Here is a 23,266-nt window from a genome sequence, read left to right as displayed (position 1 = left end):
GTCTCCAGAGTTGTAGTACAATGCTCAAACCACTACACCATGCTGGTTCTCAATTTCATTATACAATAATAATAGTCTTTGTTGCTGCCCCAGTGTTTTTATAATTTGATTTTTATTTCACACATTTTAACATTGCTACTGCTAAGTAGTAGAGAGAATTATGCCCTCCATTTTGAATATGTTGACAAAGCCAGACAAAACTGAGTCTGATGGCCACAAGATTTCAAGTGGAATCTAAACATGACATTCAAATGTTAATTGGAGTAATAAATCTTGTTTATTTCATGGACATGAAAATGTCAATGGAATAAAACTATTTGTCACAACATAATGGCCTTCTGGCACCTGATAAATGCCAAGATAAGGGTAGTTATTGAAAACTATCAAAATATTCTTTCATTTGACAAAAACAAATATTCTGGCAAAGATCATATGCTTATTTTCAATATGGTATTTCTACTCTATTATAAAACAATATATAGGATCTAAAAGTAAGCACCAGTCAATATGTATGGTGAGAACCCTCTAAAACAGCCTTCTTTAATCTAGTACTCTCTAGAAGAGTTGTACTACAACTCCAATATGCCAGCTGAGGTATTTGAAGGGTGCCAAGTAGAGGAACGCTGCTATGCAGGGCTGTTACTCTACTGGTTACATGTGAGAATTATAAAACAAAACTCAGGTGAGAAAAGTTATATCACCTTTTAGACTGGAAAACGTTCTCACTTTTTCTGTGTTTGCCTTTGAATGATCTGTATTTTGTTTTTTTATCATTGGTCAGTAAGTAATAATGGATTTATTTTGTTTTGTTTTAGATGGAAAGCCTCTAACTCTGGATGAAATATGGAAAAATGTGCATGAATGTTATAAAGAGCACCTCTGGCAGGGTCCTTGGGATACTGTTACACAACAGGTTAGAGTCAGGTTATATAGTTGTAACTATATAACCAATTGTGTCTATATATATGTGTGTGTGTGTGTGTGTGTGTGTGTGTGTGTGTGTGTGTGTCTATCTATCTATCTATCTATCTATCTATCTATCTATCTATCTAATGGATGGGTGGGTGGGTGGGTAGGTGGATGGATAGATGGACAGAAAGATACTTGTATGCTAGCAAGGAAAAAACCTGAGTATGGTGGAATTAATTTAATAAATATGGTAGTTAGAAATAATGGTAAAATATAAATGGAGATGTTGTTTTTAGAGCAGTTTTTAAACATTGTACTTTTAGTAGCCAGTTGTCTACAGATGGCTATCCTCCAATTTTCTTGTTACTATTGAAAAATCCTCCTCCCATCCAGATGGAGTTCTAAAATAGTCTAGGGCCTGTTACAGACTGCCAAAATAAAGCTGCTTCGGGTCTCTTTGGAAGTATGCTGTTTAAATGATGCATGCATCCTAAGAATCCGGAAGTTGCACCAAAGCTGCACTCCAGTGCTTAGGAATGGAGTGTGGCTTTGGCGCGACCTCCGGACTCTTAGGACCCATGCATCATTTAAATAGCATACCTCCAAAGAGACCCGAAGCAGCCTTATTTTGGCAGTCTGTAACAAGCCTAAGAGAATTTATTTGTCTTTGCAAAGAATGATCCATTATATGTAGAGCAATTCCCAGTTGCAGACTGAATAAAAATTATCTTGCAGCAGATAACATTGTAATATTACTTTAAAGATATGGTGACATTTGTAGTGTAATTTCACTCTAGTCTTGCCCTTCTATATTGTTAATATTAATTTCTGTTGTAGTTGATAAACCTATGAAAGTACATTACTGAGAGTTCCTTTAACTGAAATAGGGTAAACTTTAGTTGAATCCATATACTATAAGCATACTATTAATATAGCATAGTGTGGAAATACTTGTAAAATGGAGGTGCAGTTGCTCTAAGATATATCTATTTTGCAAAATTTGTATGCTAGACACATTTAAATTATTTGAAACAAGGAAGGGCCAGAGATTGGTTGAACATGGGCAAGAGGAGGTTTGTTGTTGTTAGCTGCCTTTGAGTCGACCTTGACTCATGGCAATCCCATGAATGTCTCCAATTCCCTATCCTCTACCTCTCTGCTCAGGTCCTTTAGGCTCAGGCCCATGGTCTCCCTTACTGAGTCTAATCCTCTTTTCACTGGATCTTTCCCATCCTCCCTACTTTGTCCCTCCTTTTTTAAAAAACTGATTGGGAAATGAACATAATCTGTCTCTGAAGCAGGTGGAGAGAAATTCTCAACCTTTGCAGTCAGACCCACCTGTCAAAAAGTTCTAAAAACACAAATGTAATGGCTTCACCATGCTTGCTGCTCTTTGACTTGGTTGATTTCCTCTTGATCTTGGTACTATTTGTTTTTCTTGTTATTTAGAAATTACTCCTCCTCAAACAAAATGCAGCTTTCATTATAGCCAGAGCTCACAATGATACAGGTGATGACAAATTGGATACTTATTTAGCAATATCTTGGTGTATTATTAGAATGGTTCAGTACAATATACTGTGAACAGAAGTATCTATGTGGGCTGAGATCATCATTCTGCCTCATTAAGGTTCAGAAATTATTCAGATAACGAAAAGAAAAAACAACAACACTTAAGGTGTTTGTTAGATGCAATTCCAAATGCTCCAGCCTTGTAAAGGATACTTGTCCTATTTAACATGAGAGATGTTTGCTTTCAGCTGACAACCAGAATACATGTTTGATTCTTTTCCTTCAGTTGCTGAAGGAATATAAATACAAAAATTGCTTGTATTTACAAAGGTCTAAAATTGATCTAAATACACTTTTATTTGGAATAAAAACAATAAACTTTTCACTGAGTGAATAGACTTGTGGGTAAACAAATTCATATTCACTGAGGTTTAATCAATAGTAGGATGTATAATCAAATACACAAAGCTAGTGGTTGAGTAAGCTAATTACAATGAACTGTTTGAGCCTTAAAAATCATGGTGTTGGCAAAAAAAAAAAGAATAGGATCATACTGGGGTTTATCACATGGGAGGAATTTCTTTTAATTTCGAATGAAAAGAAAGTGGGGCCAGAACACATTCATGTGAATTCGTTAGTTCAGCAAATTTACATGAATTGGAATTGCATTCGAACTGACTTCCCATTGCCCAAAAATAGCTTGCCATTGCCCGAAATTGCGTGTGATCACCTCTCATGCAATAACGTGAAACCCCATGATTGCGTCCGGACTGACTTGCCCAAAACTGCATGTGGTAGTCTATCACGCAATAATGTTAAACCCCATGATTGCGTTCGGATTGCCATTGGATTATACTTCCAATGTCCCTTGTCTGATAACGTCCATAGAATAATTTCACTCGTTGGCAGCATAAATGAATTCACGCACTTGTCATCTTTAGGCTTCTGAGTCCCCTCAGTTACGCTGAAATAGAACAATAGAATCATAGGGTTAAATCCAGAGTTCAAGTATTTCAACCAGGATTGGTGGAAGCCAATTTCACCTCCCCTCCTCCCCATGTCCACTTTCCAAAAGTGCCCAAAAAGGGGTAGTTTCTTGCTGAATGACGAACTTTACCTTGCCTCTGTTGCTTCTACCCAACTTAATCAGAAGAGTCCTGACCCTAACTTGAGCATTTTCCAGTGATGGAGGATGTGAGACTGCAATGGGAGGTGATAATAACTAAAGCTTAGCTTTCAGTGCAGCCAGAGTTGGAAAGGGTCTTTTAGGACATGTAATCCAACTCCTTTATTGATACAGAAGTTCCAGTACTAGGGCAAGCCCAATAGCTGCTTGCCCAAACTCCAGTGGCATCACTAGATGGGTGCAGGGGGTGCGGGCCACACCAGGTGGCACCCTAAAGGGGGGTGACACCCCTGCTCCTTAAATACCTACTTTTGGGCAGAATTGGGCTGTGGCATTCATCTGCTTCCCTTTAAAATGCTTTAAAAGATAGTGAGAGTGGAGTAAAACTCAGCGGAAGGAGAAAGGAGAGGCCCCAGAATTTTTTAAAACTAAATTTTCAAATTTCTATTTTAAAAATTTTGTAAAAAAATTAAAAAGTTTAAATTCTTTAATTTAAAAAAAAACACATCACATTTTAACCAAATCGTCACAATACATATTTAGGTTGTGCATATGATATTGTAATTTTAAGGTATGATTTTAATTTTGCTAGCTGTTTGTCACAATCATTAGCATTACACTCAGTACTATATGGGAATTACAATTTATGGGTAACATGAGTGCAAAAAAGGTTGCTAAGGATTCTGTATGGTGTGAAATGGGAGGAGGTCAATGGGTGGGGTGACACCATGAGTTACCACACCGGGTGACACCAACCCTAAGGATGCCACTGCTAAAGAGGAATAGAAAATACTGAGAGGGACCTTTTGCATGTACACATCACAACAAAAGCTGTAGTGGGAGAACAAACACACGAACAAATGGAAACCAAACCTACCTGCATCTTTGTAAATGAAAAAAAAAAAAAGCCCCAAAAGAAGCCATGAAAAACTGCAGCAACCAATCCATTTTAAAAGGGGATCAAAATGTGTTACCCCATTACCTTTCCTTGCATGGGAAATTTTCTCCCCCAGTACACACACACACACACACACACACACACACAAACGAACATACATGGACAGTGATCACCTCAGTTGTTTTGAAGTTGCTGAGTCTTCAAAAAAACAAGTCAGTAAAAAAATGGCCAGGAACTCTGGATTGTTATTCCTCCTTTTTCCTCAAACATCACTGAGTAGAGCAGAGTGCCTGGATTGCCTTTCTCTGAACAAATCTTGCTCTAGATAGATAGATAGATAGATAGATAGATAGATAGATAGATAGATAGGTGGGTTCACCTTAGGGTTGTCTAGGTCAGAAATTATTTTAAGGCACAGCAACAATATCTATATCATAATTTGCCCTATCTCTAGCCTCAATATGTTATTAGGAACACATGTTCCCAATAAAGTTCTCAAAAATTTAGTTTGTACAGCCTTGTGTGACATTTGCATAACTGACAGCCATACAACATCTGCAAAAAGACTTACCAGTAAAGACTTGAATGGCTACAGGAATAAATTGGCTCCTTTTAATATAGAAAAAAGAAAGGAGAGGTGAGACACTCCTCTGTGCATTCACAATGGCATTAATTGTTTGAGCTTTCCATGACAAGATACCAGATTGCTGTCATCTGCTTTCTGTGACCAAAGTGTTGATTTTGATCTTTAAAGCTCTCCATTGAGTGCTTGAAGGATTACCTCCAGGGAATTATTTGTGTGTGTCTCTGTTTGATTGACATATTATCAGTGTGTGGAGAGGACTGCTGGGGGGTGGGGCAGTGGCAGTGGTCTGCCTCCCCTTCTGCTTTCCCCTGTGGCTTCTAGGAGCGGGCCAGTGATGAAGCCATGAGGAGCACAGCCGCCCCTCCGCTGCCCTTAATAATAAAATAAATAAAATTTTTATTTATATCCCGCCCTTCTAGAAATCAGGGCGGCTTACAGCATGGATTAAAATACAATCAATATACACATTAAGAGTTTAAATGCAATACAATAATTATACAGAAAAATAACCAACAAAAGCCCCATAGCCCAACCTCTTGGCCACGGAAGAGGAGGGAGGCCCACAGGATTTTATTCGGGGAATGCCTGTTGGAACAGGAAGGTCTTTAAATCCTTCCTGAATTGGGCCAGGGTGGTAGACGAGCGGAGCTCGGTGGGCAGCGTATTCCAAAGGGCTGGGGCAGCTGTGGAGAATGACCTCCGTGTAGTGGAGGCCAACCTAGCCCCAGGCACCTTCAGTAATTGCTGCCCAGACGTTCTGAGGGTGCGAGGCGGAATGTATGGGGAGAGGCGGTTCTTCAGGTATCCCGGGCCCAAGCCATTTAGGGCTTTATAGGTAATTACCAACGCCTTATATTGGGCTCGGAAGCGAATGGGCAGCCAGTGGAGGTCTTTCAAAACCGGTGTTATATGGCTGGTCCTGGAAGCACCAGTGACCAGCCGGGCTGCCATATTCTGCACCATTTGCAGCTTCCGAGTTTGGTATAAGGGTTGCCCCATGTAGAGTACATTGCAGAAATCCAGTCTCGAAGTTACCAGAGCATGTACAACAGTTTCTAGGTCCCTCTGGGCCAGGTATGGGCCCTTGCCATTGCCTCAATCGCCTCTCTAAGGAGAGAGCTGGATGGCGACAAAGCCACTTGCCCCTCCACAGCCCTTGCCACCACCTCAGCTCCCTCCCCAGAAAGAGAGCCAGGGCTATGGGTAAAGCCACAAGAAGCATGCTCGTCGCTCTTGCATAGTGGTAGGAGGACCTCCTTGTGGTGACACCTGGAGCAGTCCACACCTTCCCAGTGGTGCCACTGCATATTCGGGTTATTAGCTTAATTAGACCAATGATGTCTATGTACCAATACAACATGCTCTTTTAGCAGAATGGATTTTCCTTCCCATAGCCTCTCCAAATGTATTCCAGAAGATTGGGGGACCCTCTGGACAGATTGCTGGGTGAGGGGAGCTGTCAATAGGAGAAGAAGGGGGAAAGTTTTGCTGCTGTTCATTATGTTTTTGTAAACCAACCTTGGAATAGTATAATTATGCTTTGTATTGTATACAGTAATATAGTATATGTACTCTTCTGGCGAGCTTACCCACCTGACCTCATATAAGAAATACTGTTCCTTCCTTCTTTGAATTCTATATTTCCATTCCACCATCGATTGTTGATAGTATTTGTTTTAACAAAATTATTAGTTAATATTATTGTAATTTATTGTTATGCATTGTTTATTTTATTAGTTTGTAATCCCGCCTCGATCCACCTGGGAGAGGTGGGAGAATATAATTTATTTATTTATTATTATATAATATGTAAGCATTATAATTATACTTGCCTTAGGAGAACATTGGAAGGTTCCTGGTGATATTGCTGTTGTTAATGGGGATAGTTATAATAATAGTAAAGTTTGGTTCCTCCTAGTATATACTATAGACTCTATTCTTCTAGCGCTGTTGGAAGTCACTTGCTCCATGCCAATGCGTTTTCTATCTGGATTCAAGGTGCTGGAGATGACATTCAAAGCCCCAAATGTCCTGGGATCCCATTACCTGAAGGAACATTTCTCCTTTATATATGCCTGCCTGAAATTTGAGGTTTTATAGAGAGACCTCCTCTATGCTTTATCAATCAGGACAACACAACGTGAAAGAATGTGGGAGAGGGCCTTCTCCACCATTGTGCCCTTATTGTGGAATACTGTTCCATTAGAGGTCTGATAGGCACCAATAAAAGTGTCATTCTATTGCCAAGTAAAAATGTGGATTTAATAAAACATTTGGGGTGTTTTATAAAAAATCCCACACGTGCGTGGTTTTAAATAGTTTAAACTGGATTTAAATGGTCTTGTTTTAACTTGTGAGATTGTTTTTAGTTTGTTTAAATTATTTTTTACTCTTCGGTATGTTTGCAATTGGTCGAGCTGATTTTACTGTGAGATGCCCGGAGATATAAAATGGGATATAAATATTTCAGTTAAATAAATAATAAGTAATAATAAATATTTGACAAAGCAGTGGAACTCTTATAACTCAAAATCCTAGTCCCATGTGGAACATAGGAAGATGCTGTATGTGAAGGCAAATCATTGATCCATCTAGCTCAATATTTTCTTCTCTGAGTAGCAACAGCAATCCAGAGTTTCAAATGAGTGTTTCCCAGCTTCACTTGGAAATGCTGAGAATGAAATCTAGTGGTTTTCTACACTCAAATCATGCACTCTGCAGCTGAGCTACAGTCCTTCAATGTGGCTTGCTATATGCACAGAATTTCTTGGCCAGACCAACTAAACTGAAGTACAGATACTCAAGGTGATTCAGTCACACCGATTCAATTGGCATACATCCAGCTGCTTTGGCTGCAAGTATTTTGCATTATGCATCCAGCTAATAATTGATGTAATGTAAGAAGAAGGGAAAATAGATATACACAGTCTTAACTGTACTAATCTACAGGGTGTGTTAAGATTTCTGTGAGATGCTTCAGTTGTTAGTACTGTCCAGCGATTTTATTGTGATTTTAGGATTATTCCCCACCCCCTTTGAAACCTTCTATGATGTTGCTAACTCTGAGCATCATCTTGGCCTGTGATACAAGGAGGAGTAGGAGAGAAGCAACGTTGGTCAAGAAGACCAGTAGTGCAAGTTTAAGCCCTATGGACATTTGGTTTAGCCCTGGTGTGGAGAATGTTAAAGGATGAGTCTTTGCTTCTTCAGTTTTGATATGGAGCAGGGATGGGCAATGGCTTGTTGTGAGGAGGGACCAGTTTTCCACTCCCACCTAACCTTCACAGGTTGCACCCCCCCCCCCATGTGCCAAAACATCTTTGTTTCACTCCATTTCCTCTCTAAAATGATGACTGGAAGTGATCTGGTATCACTACCTGGCACCATCTTGGAGAAGAAACTAAAGTATTTGAGGAGCTGGTGTGTGGAGGTCTTCTTTAAGGATCTTTGAATGCATTTGGAGGGATTTCAGCATTTGAAAATTGTCCAAAACTTAGTCTAAAAAAAAAACTAAAATTGGGAAATTGGCAGGGGGATTTGGAGGCCACACATTCCCCCAACTTTAGGCTGCATGCAACCCTTTCAACCCTAGTAGACCTCTATAGGGTATGATTGGTTATTCTTCTAGCCTGTTTTAGGTCTGTCTAGTCATTTTCATTTTTGAAAACATTCTCCCCCTCTCCCAGTCCTAAAAAGACTGCAGGGCCCTGATTTGGGGACCCAAAATTTGAGGGAATGTTAGGGTGTGTGGAGGGTGGGGTGTGGGAGCAAACGCAGCCTCCAATGAAAATAGTCCACTCCTTTTAGGGAGATGGAAACAAGGAGAAAATAGGACCATTTTAATTCAATGAACTGGAGTTTAGGTCCTTATCACTTTGATTTAGGTCACAGAAACTAGGTTTGCATAGGAAATGGAAAGGCAAATTCGCTGTAGTACTGTTATGTGCTGCCTTCATTTTATATTGCAGGTTTTTAAAAGTTTAACAAGCTGCAACCACTGAGATTTTTCTGTTGTGCTATATGAGAGAAGAGTCTGTAAAACCAGAATGAATGGCCGACTTAGGAAGTCAAGAGAATTTTAGATACTTCTTCAAGCATATCCTGCAGTCTTTTTGTTGGTGCATTGAACTCAGAGAATTGCATTATATGTGAGTCCTGGTGGTGCAGTGTTTAAATGCCTATATTGCAGCCACTCACTCACAAACCACAATACCAGCCAGGGGTTCTGGGTTGACTCAGCCTGGCATCCTTCCACAGGTCACTAAAATGAGTACCCAGCTTGTTGGGAGCAATTAGCTTATACTTTGTAAACCGCTTAGTACATTGGTAAGCATAATAGAAATGTACTTTCTATTGCTATTGCTATCTACTTCTGTATGGAGAGCAACAGGCCATTGTGTTGGGGTTTTACATTGCCTGCTTTAAAATGTAAATGGAGATTAAGTATCAATTATCTGGAATTCTGAAATCCAAAATAATCCAAAATTCTCCATGTGGGTGGCTGAGATAGTGACAGCTTTCCTTTCTGATGGTTCAGTGTACACAGACTTTATTTGATGCACAAAATTATTTAAAATATTATGTATAAAATTACCCTCAAGCTATGTTTATAAGGTGAATAGGAAACATAAATGTATTTAATGTTTAGACTACAGTCCCATCTCCAACTGCTACTCTTTTGCAATATGTGGTTAAGAACCTGAACGACATGATCTTTATAGTACTACAATAATTCTGTCCATTACATCACTTAATTTATAGCAGTGTTAAAACACAAAAATCAATAAACATTATTCTAAAATGTCAAGTAAGTTAATGGTGAGCTCCTTTTTAAAAAAATAGGAAAAAGATTCTCAACTGTTTCTGAAGGGAAAGCTTTGATATAGTGGTGCAAAGGCACAGCAAATTGAAATTGTGGTAGGGAAGTTTTAAATCTTTATGCCTGAGTAGTCAGGAGTGTGTGTAGATAGCTATTCTTAGATTTAAAAATCTTCTTGGACATATTGCAAGATTTTGCTAAGAAGAAAGGTTATGTATAGTTAACTTAACAGAAGGTTGCTAAACTTCATATTCAATCTATTTAAGCTGTATCAACAGTTGGTGCAGAAAACTGTGGCATTGGCACTGGGGAAAAGAAAATCATAACAATCTTTCTGCATTTGAACAATTTTGAGTCTCAAATGTTTCATTTCCATGATGAAATGGGAAATAAGTGTGTATGGAGATGGCCATTGATGCCCATGGGTCAAAACCCAGGTCATTCAGGAGGTATTAGTATAATACAGTACTTAATGTAGAATGCCAAAAAAATCAATTATAGGCTTCATTTCAGTGTTCCACAACTTACTTACTTCTATTCGAGGCTAGGCTGGCTCCTTCCCTTTTGTCCATCTGCTATTAGACAGCATCCTTTTAATTCAGGTGTACTTTGTGCAGTTGATCAGCTGGTGAGGAATGAAATTTAAGCATTGAGTGATGCTGTCATTTTCATTTATATATTTCTAAATAGCTTTAAATTCAGTCATATGTTATTATCATAATTTTTAAAATTTGTTTTAATATAATAACTTTAGTGTTTTATTTGTATTTGTTTTTTAACATTGTTATAAGCTGTCTTGAGTCTCAGGTAGATAATATAAATCTAACAATAACAATGACAACGACAACAACAACTATAGCAACAATACAGAATAGTATGACTACTGAAATAGTGTTAGAGAGGACTCTAAATTGTTTCTGGAAATAACACTCAATTAGTGAGGAAACAGGACCTAGTTTCCAAAAACAAAACTACTTTGATCACCTTGAGGTATATCATCATTGTGCTTATTGTTTAGATTACTTAGGACCCAACAACTTGCATTGCAGTATTCAGTCTCTATGGTTGGTCATCCGTATTCACGATTTCTTTATCCATGGATTCAACCATCCACTGCTTCAAAATATTCCAAATATATATATAAATTCTAAAAAAGCAAAATTTGAGTTTGCCATTTTATATAAGGGACACCACTTTACTACACAATTGTATTAAATGGATTTGAACATAAATGGGAGTATTGGAACCAAACCCCAGTGGATGCTAATGGCCCAATTATTAGTTCCCTGGCCATCTGCACAACATATTGTGGGACTAGCATGGAAGGTAAGAGTTTATATGGGATTGTGTAAGGAGTAGGGATATGGGTTGTATGTACTTGGACTATGATGATCTGTTAGGTGAATGTATCTCAAAACATATCAAAAGCATATCTAAATATTTAGGAGATTACTTGGGAAAATGTTTAGCCAGACATTTATAAGTAACTTTAATAAGCTAACAGGACCTCTAAGTGCCAAATGATAAGAAACGATATTTAAACTCAAGTAATTTAAGAGTACTGTAAAATTAAAAGTAGACTTCATCAATTCCACTGTTACCCCACAAGGGCAGGGGATTGGGGGTTCCCACCAACTGTCAGCATCTTTAAAGTGTGGGTAATTGCTTAGCTCAAAGGACTCTTGCAAGAGGCTGGGTAACTTTAGGATAATTTTCATCTGTATATATAAGTACTACCTGATAGAAGTTTGATGAATAAATAATATTTTTATTTAGAAATATGCAAGAGTAAAATCAAACATGTGATAGTAATTCATACAGATACACCATTGAGAGCTAACCAAAATAGAGGTTTGGAAATTGGAGAAAAGAAGAGAAGAAAAACAAAAGGGAGATAGGAACAAACTAAGAATCTTGAATGCAACAGTACAATGGTTTGTACGGAAAGATAAAGAAAATTACTACAATGACCACTGCAGAGAAATAGAAGATAGCTTAAAAAAGGGAAGAACAAGAGATCTATTTCACAAGATCTGGGAAATCAAAAGAAAATTCAACCCAAGGACAGAGATGCTCTATGACAATAAAAATAACATTATTCAGGAAGGAATAAAAAGATATTGAATGCAATACACAGAAGAATTATATAAAAGAGATGACAAAATGAAGGACACATGGAATGAAGAGCCATATGAAGATGAACCCCAAATTCTAAAAACTGAGGTGGAAACTGCAATAAGAGAAATAGCAAAAAACAAATCACCAGGAACAGATGATATTCCAATTGAACTACTGCAATCCATATTGACAGAGTCAACTCTAGTGCTAACCAACATATGTCAAGAGATATGGAAAACAAAACGATGGCCAACAGATTGGAAGCAGTCAATATACATCCCCATCCACAAAAAGGAGACACAAAAGATTGCAGCATCTATAGGACCATAGCACTGATTTCCCAAGCAAGCAAAATTATGCTCAAAATTCTACAACATAGACTCCAACCATATAGGGAGAGAGAAATCCCAGAGGTCCCAGCAGGGTTCAGGAAAGGAAGATGCACTAGGGACCACATTGCAAACTGGACTGGATGGCCCTTGTTGTCTCTTCCAACTTTATGATTCTATAGGATGGCTAATAGAGTGCACCAGGAAATTCCAAAAGAAAATCAGCATGTGTTGTATAGACTATAGCAAAGCCTTCGATTGCATAGATCATGGAAGGCTATGGAACGCTCTTAAAGACATGGGAGTGCCAACACATCTGTTAGTCCTGATGAGGAATCTGTATTCAGGACAAGAGGCTCCTATCAGAACAGAAAAGGGAGAAACAGAATGTTTCCCAGTTGGCAAAGGGGTCAGGCAAGGCTGTATCCTTCCACCCTATCTGTTTAGCTTATATACAGAACATATTATAAGAAAAGCAGGCTTGGACACCCAAGGAGGAGGAGTGAAAATAGGAGGAAGAAATATCAACAATCTCAGATATGCAGATGAAACCATAGTACTAGCAGAAAACCTCACAGACCTGGAACACTGACTAAGGAAGATAAAGAAGAAAGTGCAAAGGCAGGCTTAATGTTGAACATAAAGGCCCGTTACAAACGGGCCTTAAAGTACGTGATGAGCGCGTACTAGGGTTAGAAAGGGCGTCCTTTCTGGACGCCCCTAACCCTAGTACATGCTCTGCGTGTAGAAAATGGCAGCAGCCATTCCACACGGCCGCCACCATCACTAAATCACAACCACACCACCTCCAAACGAGGCGGCGCGGTTGTGACGTATTGGGGCCGCGCCAGGGCACCTAGGGCCCTTTCCACAACCCTGGAAGGAGCTCCATTTCGGAGCTCCTTCCTGGCTTTGCGTCGCTGGGCGCAGCCTTCAGACGGTTTCATCCAGCGACGCAGAGGAGAAAGGGGCCAAGCGTTACAGCGTTTTGCCGCTTCCCCGCGGCCTGGAAAGCGGCGGATTGGGGCCTCAGCGGCTGCTGCTCTGGCTGCTGAGGCCCCGATCCGGCAGGGAAACGGGTGGATGCAGGCCGCCGCTTTTTGGCGGTCTGTAACCCGCCAAAGAAAACAAAAATAATTACCACCGAGGACATTGAGAAGTTCAACCTAGACAATGAAGGAATAGAGATAGTAAAAGAATTCTCATGCTTGGGATCAAAAATTGATAGAAATGGGGACTGCAGTCAGGAAATCAGAAGAAGATTAAGAATGAGGAGGGCAACCATGAAAGAACAAGGACATAGAACAATGAATTCAAATTACAAGAAAAGATATTTCACCTGGACATTATGAAGAACTTCCTGATGGTAAGAGCTATTCAGCAGTGGAATATGCTGCCTTGGAGTGTGGTGGAGTCTCCTCCTTTGGAGTTTTTTATACAGAGATTGGATGCCATCTGTTGTGAGTGCTTTGATTCTGTATTCCTGTGTGGCAGGGAGTTGGACTGGATGGCCCTTATGGTCTATGATTCTATGGCCCATTTACATACCATTGGACCTCCATATCCACAATTTTTTTAATTAACGGATTCAAGCATCCACGGATTCAGAATTTTAAAAAAATATAAATTTCAAAATGCAAGCCTTGATTTTGCCATTTTATAATTTACAATGTTATTGTATTTAGTGGGTTTTGAGCATCCATGGATTCTGGTATCCATGGGGGGGGGGGGGTCGTGCAGGAACCAAGGTCCAGCAGTTATCAAGGTCCCACTGTACAATCAGGTTTCTGTATGATGTAATCCACACATTGTGACAGAGAAAAGAAGAATAATGTTGGAAACCTGAGCTAAAACAGAGCTCCTTGCCAAAGAAGATATATTTAAGTCAACTTGTTTGTTACATGTGGAATCTGATTTACCTCTCACAGCACCCTTGTTGTTTAAACGTAACTATCAAACTTGTCCCAGAGAGGCCTTAGCAATAACAATTAAAAGGATAACTACTTAGTACCAATATACAAAGAGATCTTGTAGCATCTTTGAAACTGAGAATTTTGTAGCATAAGCTTTCATAGACTGTCTACTTCATGAGATGTAATGCGGACTATAAAAGCTTATGCTACAGATTTTCTCTGAGTCTCAAAGATGTTATAAGATCACTTTTTATACTGATACTAACACTGCTATGCCTTTGAATACTTAATATCAGTTAGATAATTATGGAATTTTTAAAGGATCTCTTGGAACTTTTTAAAAATTGTGAACTAAAGCTTCCTTTCCCAAAGCACTGGTATCATGGCCACAGTGTACACAGAAAAAGAATAATACCCTGATTGTATGAAAAGTCAATTCTGATCACAGTTTACAACAGTAGACAAATGACTAGTAATGGCAGGAATTACATATTTAGAAACAATTTAAGATACATGTTGACAGCTTCATCTTCTTTTCTTGATTTAATAGTATTTAAATCTTCACAGGAATGCTGGAACATTTTTGCTATCTTTTAAAAAGCTTATATTAACTGTGCTAAATAATCTTACTACTATCTTGCTTTCTCCATTACATAGCTTGTTAGGTTGTATTCTTACACCTTCAGTAAATCTAAATGTTTAAAATATATTTTAAACTCATTTATTAAAATGACATGCAAGATTACCAAAAGTTGATGACTGAAATAATTTTATTTTGGCATGTATTGAAAAATGTATCATCTGTTTATTTTCAAGAGAGAATGAATGAATTGCCAATTCTATGAGCAAAAACTAGTCTGCCAATTTTCCAGTGTAAACTTTTCTTTTACATGTATAATCAGCTACAAACTTTAATAATGCAGTATGTGTACTTGATAGAGGGATTTTTCTGTTGTTGCTGAATTAATGCATCACCTTCTAATTAGATGGTAAGTCACACTGTTCAATTAAGAGAAAAGTCCTTGCAAGATCTTTCACATAACAAGATCCAAAGATAAGGACGTCAAAGGATGGGGTACATGATGGTTACACTTGGAGTAGCTTCATTATCTGGTTAATGCTGTAAGAAATAACCTTTAAGGCTTCGTGTTGTATTTCTAGTGTTCATGTTTCACAGAAAATTATGGATCACAAATTGGTCCCAGCATCCATATTTATTAATTTATTTATTTTATATCCATACTTCTCTCCCATATGGGACAGAAAGTGGTTAACATTATATGTTACAACAATACACCTAAAAACAATCTGGAATACAATTTTTTTAAAAATAAAATTAAATATAATCCTCTTAAGTAAAATATTAATTTAAAACAGTTAAAAGCACATTAAAAACTACCTATTGCATTGTCCTATCCATATTAAAAACTACCCATTTCACTATCCTAACCAGATTAAAAAGTGAAGAACTATTTAAATAGGAAGGTCTTGGTCCGCAGGTGGAAGGGGAGCAGAAAGGGGACTAAGAGAACCTCCCTTGGCAGAGACTTCCATATCCTAAGAGTAGCCATTAGAAGGCTCCTTCCTGGGTCCATACCAGCCATACTTGTGAAGGTGGTTAAATCAAGAGAAAACCTTCCCCCAAAGAGCCCTCCCCTCCCTCCTTCCAACTGTCATCTTCTAGTCTGGGAGGGAGTGAAAGGACAGGCCCAACACCATCGGGCCTGAAGAGAAAGAGCCCTCCCCTCCTTCCTTCCAACTGTCATCTTCTGGCCTGGGAAGGAGCGAAAGGACAGGCCCAACGCCATCGGGCCTGAAGAGGAAGAGCCCTCCCCTCCCTCCATCTTACTGTCATCTTCTGGCCTGGGAGGGAGCGAAAGGACAGGCCCAACGCCATCGGGCCTGAAGAGGAAGAGCCCTCCCCTCCCTTTTTCCAACTGTCATCTAATGGCCTGGGAAGGAGTGAAAGGAATAGGAAGAGCCCTCCCCTCCCTCCTTCGAACTGTCATCATCTGGCCTGGGAGGGAGCGAAAGGGCAGGCACAACGCCATTGGGCATGAAGAGGAAGAGCCCTCCCCTCCCTCCTTCCAACTGTCATCTTCTGGCCTGGGAGGGAGCGAAAGGACAGGCCCAACACCATTGGGCCTGAAGAGGAAGAGCCCTCCCCTCCCTCCTTCCAACTGTCATCTTCTGGCCTGGGAATGAGTGAAAGGACAGGCCTAACGCCATCGGGCCTGAAGAGGAAGAGCCCTCCCCTCCCTCCATCCTACTGTCATCTCCTGGTTTGGGAGGGAGCGAAAGGACAGGCCTAATGCCATTGGGCCTGAAGAGGAAGAGCCCTTCACTCCCTCCTTCCAACTGTCATCATCTGGCCTGGGAGAGAGCGAAAGGACAGGCCCAACGCCATCGGGCCTGAAGAGGAAGAGCACTCCCTCCTTCCAACTGTCATCTTCTGGCCTTGGAGGGAGCGAAAGGACAGGCCCAACGCCATCAGGCCTGAAGAGGAAGAGCCTTCCCCTCCCTCCTTCCAACTGTCATCTTCTGGCCGGGGAGGGAGAGAAAGGACAGGCCCAACGCCATCGGGGCTGAAGAGGAAGAGCCCTCCCCTCCCTCCTTCCAACTGTCATCTTCTGGCCTGGGAAGGGGTGAAAGGACAGGCCCAACGCCATCGGGGCTGAAGAGGAAGAGCCCTCCCCTCCCTCCTTCCAACTGTCATCTTCTGGCCTGGGAAGGAGTGAAAGGAATAGGAAGAGCCCTCCCCTCCCTCCTTCCAACTGTCATCATCTGGCCTGGGAGGGAGCGAAAGGGCAGGCACAACGCCATTGGGCCTGAAGAGGAAGAGCCCTCCCCTCCCTCCTTCCAACTTTCATCTTCTGGCCTGGGAAGGAGTGAAAGGAATAGGAAGAGCCCTCCCCTCCCTCCTTCCAACTGTCATCATCTGGCCTGGGAGGGAGCGAAAGGGCAGGCACAATGCCATTGGGCCTGAAGAGGAAGAGCCCTCCCCTCCCTCCTTCCAACTTTCATCTTCTGGCCTGGGAAGGAGTGAAAGGAATAGGAAGAGCCCTCCCCTCCCTCCTTCCAACTGTCATCATCTGGCCTGGGAGGGAGCGAAAGGGCAGGCACAACGCCATTGGGCCTGAAGAGGAAGAGCCCTCCCCTCCCTCCTTCCAACTTTCATCTTCTGGCCTGGGAAGGAGTGAAAGGAATAGGAAGAGCCCTCCCCTCCCTCCTTCCAACTGTCATCATCTGGCCTGGGAGGGAGCGAAAGGGCAGGCACAACGCCATTGGGCCTGAAGAGGAAGAGCCCTCCCCTCCCTCCTTCCAACTGTCATCATCTGGCCTGGGAGGGAGCGAAAGGACAGGCCCAACGCCATTGGGCCTGAAGAGGAAGAGCCCTCCCCTCCCTCCTTCCAACTTTCATCTTCTGGCCTGGGAAGGAGTGAAAGGAATAGGAAGAGCCCTCCCCTCCCTCCTTCCAACTGTCATCATCTGGCCTGGGAGGGAGCGAAAGGGCAGGCACAACGCCATTGGGCCTGAAGAGGAAGAGCCCTCCCCTCCCTCCTTCCAACTGTCATCATCTGGCCTGGGAGGGAGCGAAAGGGCAGGCACAACGCCATTGGGCCTGAAGAGGAAGAGCCCTCCCCTCCCTCCTTCCAACTTTCATCTTCTGGCCTGGGAGGGAGCGAAAGGACAGGCACAACACCATCAGGCCTAAAGAGGAAGAGCCCTCCAGAGGTGCCGGTGGCAGCGGCGACAAGGCCTCGAAGGCCTTGGGCACTGATCCCCCGCCACAGCCGCGGAGGGGCCAGGTGGCAGGCTGGAGGCTTCTTGGCCTTCAAAACCCCCACCCGGCCTTTACTCCGGCCGTGCCGGTAAGGAGGCGTAGGCGGTGGTGGCCGCTGCAAAGAAAAGGTAAGGAGGGAGAGAGGGAGGGAGGGAGGGAAAGAAAGAGTTGGGGGGAGGGGAGGGGAGGGGAGGAGAGGGACACCGCCATTGGGGAAATTTCCCAGATTTGCCATGCGTGTATGCTCAAATCCATGCATGGCAAATCCGCATATAAGGAGGGCCCACTGTACATTCAGATTTCATAATGCTATAGCAAACTGGCCAGTGAGCGATCTCTTCTGTGGAGATTATTGCACATGCCTTATCCTGCCATTTTTCTGTGAAAGAAGGGTCTTGTCGCATTCTCTCAGGGCCAGGCATATGCAACCCAGCCTTAAGGGTTGCATAAGGATGGAAAATCCCATCCTTGAAAAGCCGTGAGATAAGCCTGGATTGCATAAGGGCTGCTTACGCCCAGCCCCAGGAGAATGCAATAAGACCCGTCTTTCACAGTTAAACACACATCTATCTTGTCAGGAAAATGGTGGGACAAGGTGCGTGTGATAATCTCGTAAATCTTTGTTCACCGTTGATCTTGGTGAGCTGGATGGCATGCCTCCTTTTTCAAAGGTACAGTGTTTCAAAAATCTTACCTTTCTAGCACAGGGTGACCAGATGTCCTCCTTTTCTAGGACATGCCCTACATTTCAACATTCTGTCCAGGAAGAATTCCAAAATGTCCTCCATTATGAGCATGACTTAGAGGCCCATTGAGTAACACCACTTTTGCTGTCCCCCTTTGAGAAATGTATCTACTTGGCAGCCTGTCCTCACTGCAAATAGAGGGATAGAATGGATCCTTCTAAAATTATTTTTTCATCAAAGCAGCAGCAGATAAGACTTGCCCCCTGTGCTCAGGGGGTTTCCTTTTTGGAGGGGAATAGGATAGCAAACATATTAGGCAATAGTCTTCTTGAGGACACAGTGCAAATGTTGAAAGGTTATTTTAATTTCAGCACAATGAACAAATGAAAGGTATAATTTAAATGTAGATTCTGTTAAGGGTTTTTGGCTAGTAATATACGATTTTAAGTATTTGTCTTGCTCAGAGTTCTACTGCAAGACAACAAGGCTTTTTAACAAAGATAATAAGTTCATCAGAAAAATAGAGTACATAATAAAAAATATGTAATATAACTGTAAATAAACAATATGAATTGAATTATATTAGTGTTTTTAGCTTTTGTTTTGTAATGTCCTACCTTTTTATTGAATGTCCTACATTTTGTTGTGCCTTGCCCACCTTTGCAGTGATGACATCTGGTCACCTTGTTCTAGCATAAATGTCAGGTGCTCCCCTTCCCATCCAGAGTACAAAAAAAAAAGTTTTCAAACTAGCTAATTGGCCTTGAAAATTCAAGCTTTTTACTGCAATCTGTTCTGAAATAAAAAGAACCTTTCTTTCATGTAGGAATAAAATAGTTCTGTTCATTCTCACAACTGCTCTGTATATTCCTATAAAAAGGAAAATGTCTGTTCATTAAAAAAAGAAAACAACCCTGATAACTTGAGCAACAGTAACAGCAACCGATAAGAACTTATCCTCCATTTATTTTCTCTCATAGTTGTGTTAGTTTATTTCAGCAGTAAAAGAGTACCTCTGAGACATGCATCGGATAAAATGGACTGGAATCCACAAAAGCTTATGCTCGATTTTTTTTTCCTGAGTTAGATTCTTATTGCATGAGAAAAGAAAGCATAAATGGAGTTTGAGTGTTGCAGCTTTGTCCATGTCATACTGCATGATGTTACAGCACTTCCATTCGGTTCCTGCAGGAGATGGTTGTAAAAGCATGTCTATTGCTGAATGGATTTTACCAGCTAGACAAAGGATGTGTTTTTACAACTGTCTCCTATGGGAAGAGAACTGAAGTGGTATAATGTTAAAAGGTAAGGCACAGAGAAAGCTGCTATTCTCCAGCTCTATTTCTGCTTTCTTTCCTCATGAAGTAAAGCTCTTAGTCTCATAAGTACTGCAAGATTCCTTTATATCTTTTTACCAAGTGATATATATTGATAATATAACACAAATATATAAGACAGCAGTACTTATAGTGATACTATGTGGTATAATATATAATACAATAGGGTTTGAATATTCTGTTATATATCCACTTGCTTCCTCTCACCTATTTGCAAGTAACTGAATATTAATGGTCACTTCTTTTTACAACTCTTTGAGTATTCTTTACATTTGTGCAGATGTTATTTATTTGTTAAAATACACACAGGAAATGTCAGTGACAGTGATGGACTAGGAAGCGGACTGGGATTTGGATCGACAGGCCATATCACTTTAAATGAGCTACCCTGTATTAGAGAGAGCAGGTAGAAATGGTAGACAGTGCTTCTTTTAAGTTCCTATTAGAAAGACCTAGCTGAAAATAGTCTACTACAAGCCCCTTTTCTGGGAACGATGAAGACTGAACTTTAGCAGAACTCCTTTAGCAGAGTTCACAAGAGGAAGCACTGAATCTCTTGGGTGCCTCTGACACTAGCTTTAGCAAAGTGAGGCAAACAGACAGTATACAAGTTTAATAGCTTAAAACTTCTTGTTGTGTGCCTTCAATTTGTTTCCAACTTAAAGCAACCCTATCATGGTGATTTCTTGACATGTTTCTTCAGTGGGGATTTCTCATGGTCATCCTGAGACTGAGGCCTGTTACAGACTGCCAAAATAAAGCTGCTTCGAGTCTCTTTGGAGGTATGGTGTTTAAACGATGCATGCATCCTAAGAATCCGGAAGCTGCACCAAAGCTGCACTCCAGTGCTTAGGAATGGAGTGTGGCTTTGGCGCGACCTCTGGACTCTTAGGACCCATGCATCATTTAAATAGCATAGCTCCAAAGAGACCCGAAGCAGCTTTATTTTGGCAGTCTGTAACAGGCCTGAGAGAGTCTGATTTGCCCAATGTCACCTAATCTAGGTTAATCTAGGTTTCCATGTCCAAGACAGGATTTGAACCCTAGTGTCCAGAGTTGTAGTCCAACACTCAAACCTATACACTTTACTGCCTTCAAATATATGTATGCAGTGCCTAAACCTTCTACTGGAAAGCTTCAAGAAGAGGAACAGCTTGGCAGAGCCTCACTCACCATTTTAAGAGAGGAGGAAAAGGACATACCTGCAGGTTCTCTGGTCAGATGGTGTGATTGCTTAAGCTACTTCCCCACACTTGTGACAGAGCAAAGGGGGAAAGTTCTAGAGACAGCATGTATAAGGTAGAGTCATGCAGGAAAGCCTGACTGTTTGTTTGTTTGTTTGTATCCTGCTTTTCTCCCAATATAGGGACTCAAGGCAACAAAATTTGTTTTTAAAAACTCTGTATAAGTCTGTAAAGCATTTCAAAGCCAAACCCAGATCAGTATGAGAAAGCCTCGTGGCACAAAAATATTTTTACCAGTTGCAAAAAAGGAAGATGGGATGGAACCATCCTGGCCTCACTTGGGAGCGATTTCCAAAATCTAGGAGCAGCCCCCGAGAAGGACCCCTCCTTTATTTCCACTGAATGAGCCTGAAAAGATGAGTAAGTCCTCTCCAGACAATCTCAAAGCTCTATTATTATTATTATTATTATTATTATTATTACGGGAGATACGGTATTTCAGAAAGCCTGGACCCAAGTTGTATAGGACTTTATAGGTCAAAACCAGCAAATTGTGTCTGGAAATGGATTGACAGCCAGCGGAGCTGTTGCAGCAAAGGAGTTGTGTGCTAAAGCCCCATTGCTCTAATAGCAAAGAGAATGCTTGATAGGGAAGCATTTTCCAGCACCTCTTTCAACTTATGCTTGAAACTATAAACAGAAGAAGAAACTGGTGGTGCTATTAAGGAAGCCTACATGAATTACAGTCCTCATCCACATTTACGATCCTCATCCACATTTATCTTTCTTCCCTCCCCTCTCTATTTTTGCTAGAACAATATAGGGATTAAGAGGAAAGTGGCTTCCATGCAGGGGATCATTAGGGAGAATTCAAGGAATAAAATTGTTGTTCTGCTGTGTTGAGCTGCACTGATTTGGTTTTTTTATGTTGGTAGATCAGAGTACTTATTTTGTGGCCAGATGTCAAACATGAAGATTATTTATTTTGGTATGCACTTTGGTTACACTGTTTGAAATTTGCCAGTATAATCCCTTTGACCATAGTTTGCAAATGGGGAAATGAGGAAGATACCTATTTTTATTCACAAGCCTTTTCTCAAAAAATCTAGAAAAGAAGTTGTACTATTTTTTTCTTCCCCCTTTCTGCCTTAAGTACAGCTGAGGTCTCAGGTGATAGTAGAAAAAACGTTCAAGCAAAAAATATTTTCTTCTGCCCTTGATAAAATCTTGACATCCCCCTACGAATGATTTCCATCAAAGGTACATCATGCAAAACTAGATGTGACAGAGGATGCTTTGGACAACAATCCCTTTCCACTGTGGGAGAAATGGAGAGGCCATAAATGCTATGATGGATGCTCCAAGGCAGTTTAATGTAGCACTGGAGAAAATAGAAGCCATTACTACTGGAGGAGCTCCAGTTATGACAGAGAAAATAAATGGTGCTGTTACAGGAAATGTACCGACAACAAAATACCTGCTGTTTGGGGGAAGGGAAGTAAAACACATAATACTAGCTATCCAGAACTAATTACCTTGCTGTATCCATTACCCAAAAGTGACATTCGTTGTTAATTGAAATTTGACATGGATAATATTTCATGTATTATTTTAGGGATTATCTCACTGTGTGCTTACTGTTTAAAGTTGTATAAACCAGTCTGAAAGTTCTGCTTTGTCAGTCCTTGAACTTCAGGACAGTTTGTTTTCTTGTAGTAAACGAGAGTGTTTAATATGCTTTCATGTTGAGATCTCTAGAAATGATACTTTATTTAGTCAATGATAAAAGGAGGATAAAGGACATGAACCAACAAAGATCTGTCATCACTGAATGGTGGTGTTGCTCACAGTGCAAAAAACCAAAACACTTTCCCCTTTCGTTTAGGCCATCACATGGTCTGTTTTTCAGTGTGGGTGATCAAAAGGGTTTTTTCAGAAACTTCACAGTTGACACCTCCTGTCCTTACACTCTAACATGGTCATTTCAGAAATAAAAAGTGATTACCACTAGAGTCAGTGTGTTATTTAGATAGAAACTGTAAATGGAAGTGAGAATGAGTAAAGA

General features: G+C 40.8%; 1 protein-coding gene across 3 annotated transcripts in view; it reads left to right on the top strand.

Annotated features, from left to right (window-relative positions):
• ATG10 (autophagy related 10) overlaps nucleotides 1-23,266 on the top strand; it is a 136,103-nt gene that overhangs the window by 98,883 nt on the left and 13,954 nt on the right. For all 3 annotated transcript variants that reach the window (XM_089493757.1, XM_089493741.1, XM_089493750.1), the window contains one exon: nucleotides 816-913. In XM_089493757.1, coding sequence (XP_089349883.1) covers nucleotides 816-913 — 98 coding nt within the window. The remainder of the gene's footprint in view (nucleotides 1-815; nucleotides 914-23,266) is intronic.

This window comes from Sceloporus occidentalis, unplaced genomic scaffold (genome assembly GCF_023333645.1).
Source record: "Sceloporus occidentalis isolate IW3139 unplaced genomic scaffold, rSceOcc1.0.p SCAF_1, whole genome shotgun sequence".
Classification (NCBI taxonomy): domain Eukaryota; kingdom Metazoa; phylum Chordata; class Lepidosauria; order Squamata; family Phrynosomatidae; genus Sceloporus; species Sceloporus occidentalis.
Note: the sequence above shows the minus strand (reverse complement) of the source record. Positions and strands in the feature narration are given on the sequence as shown.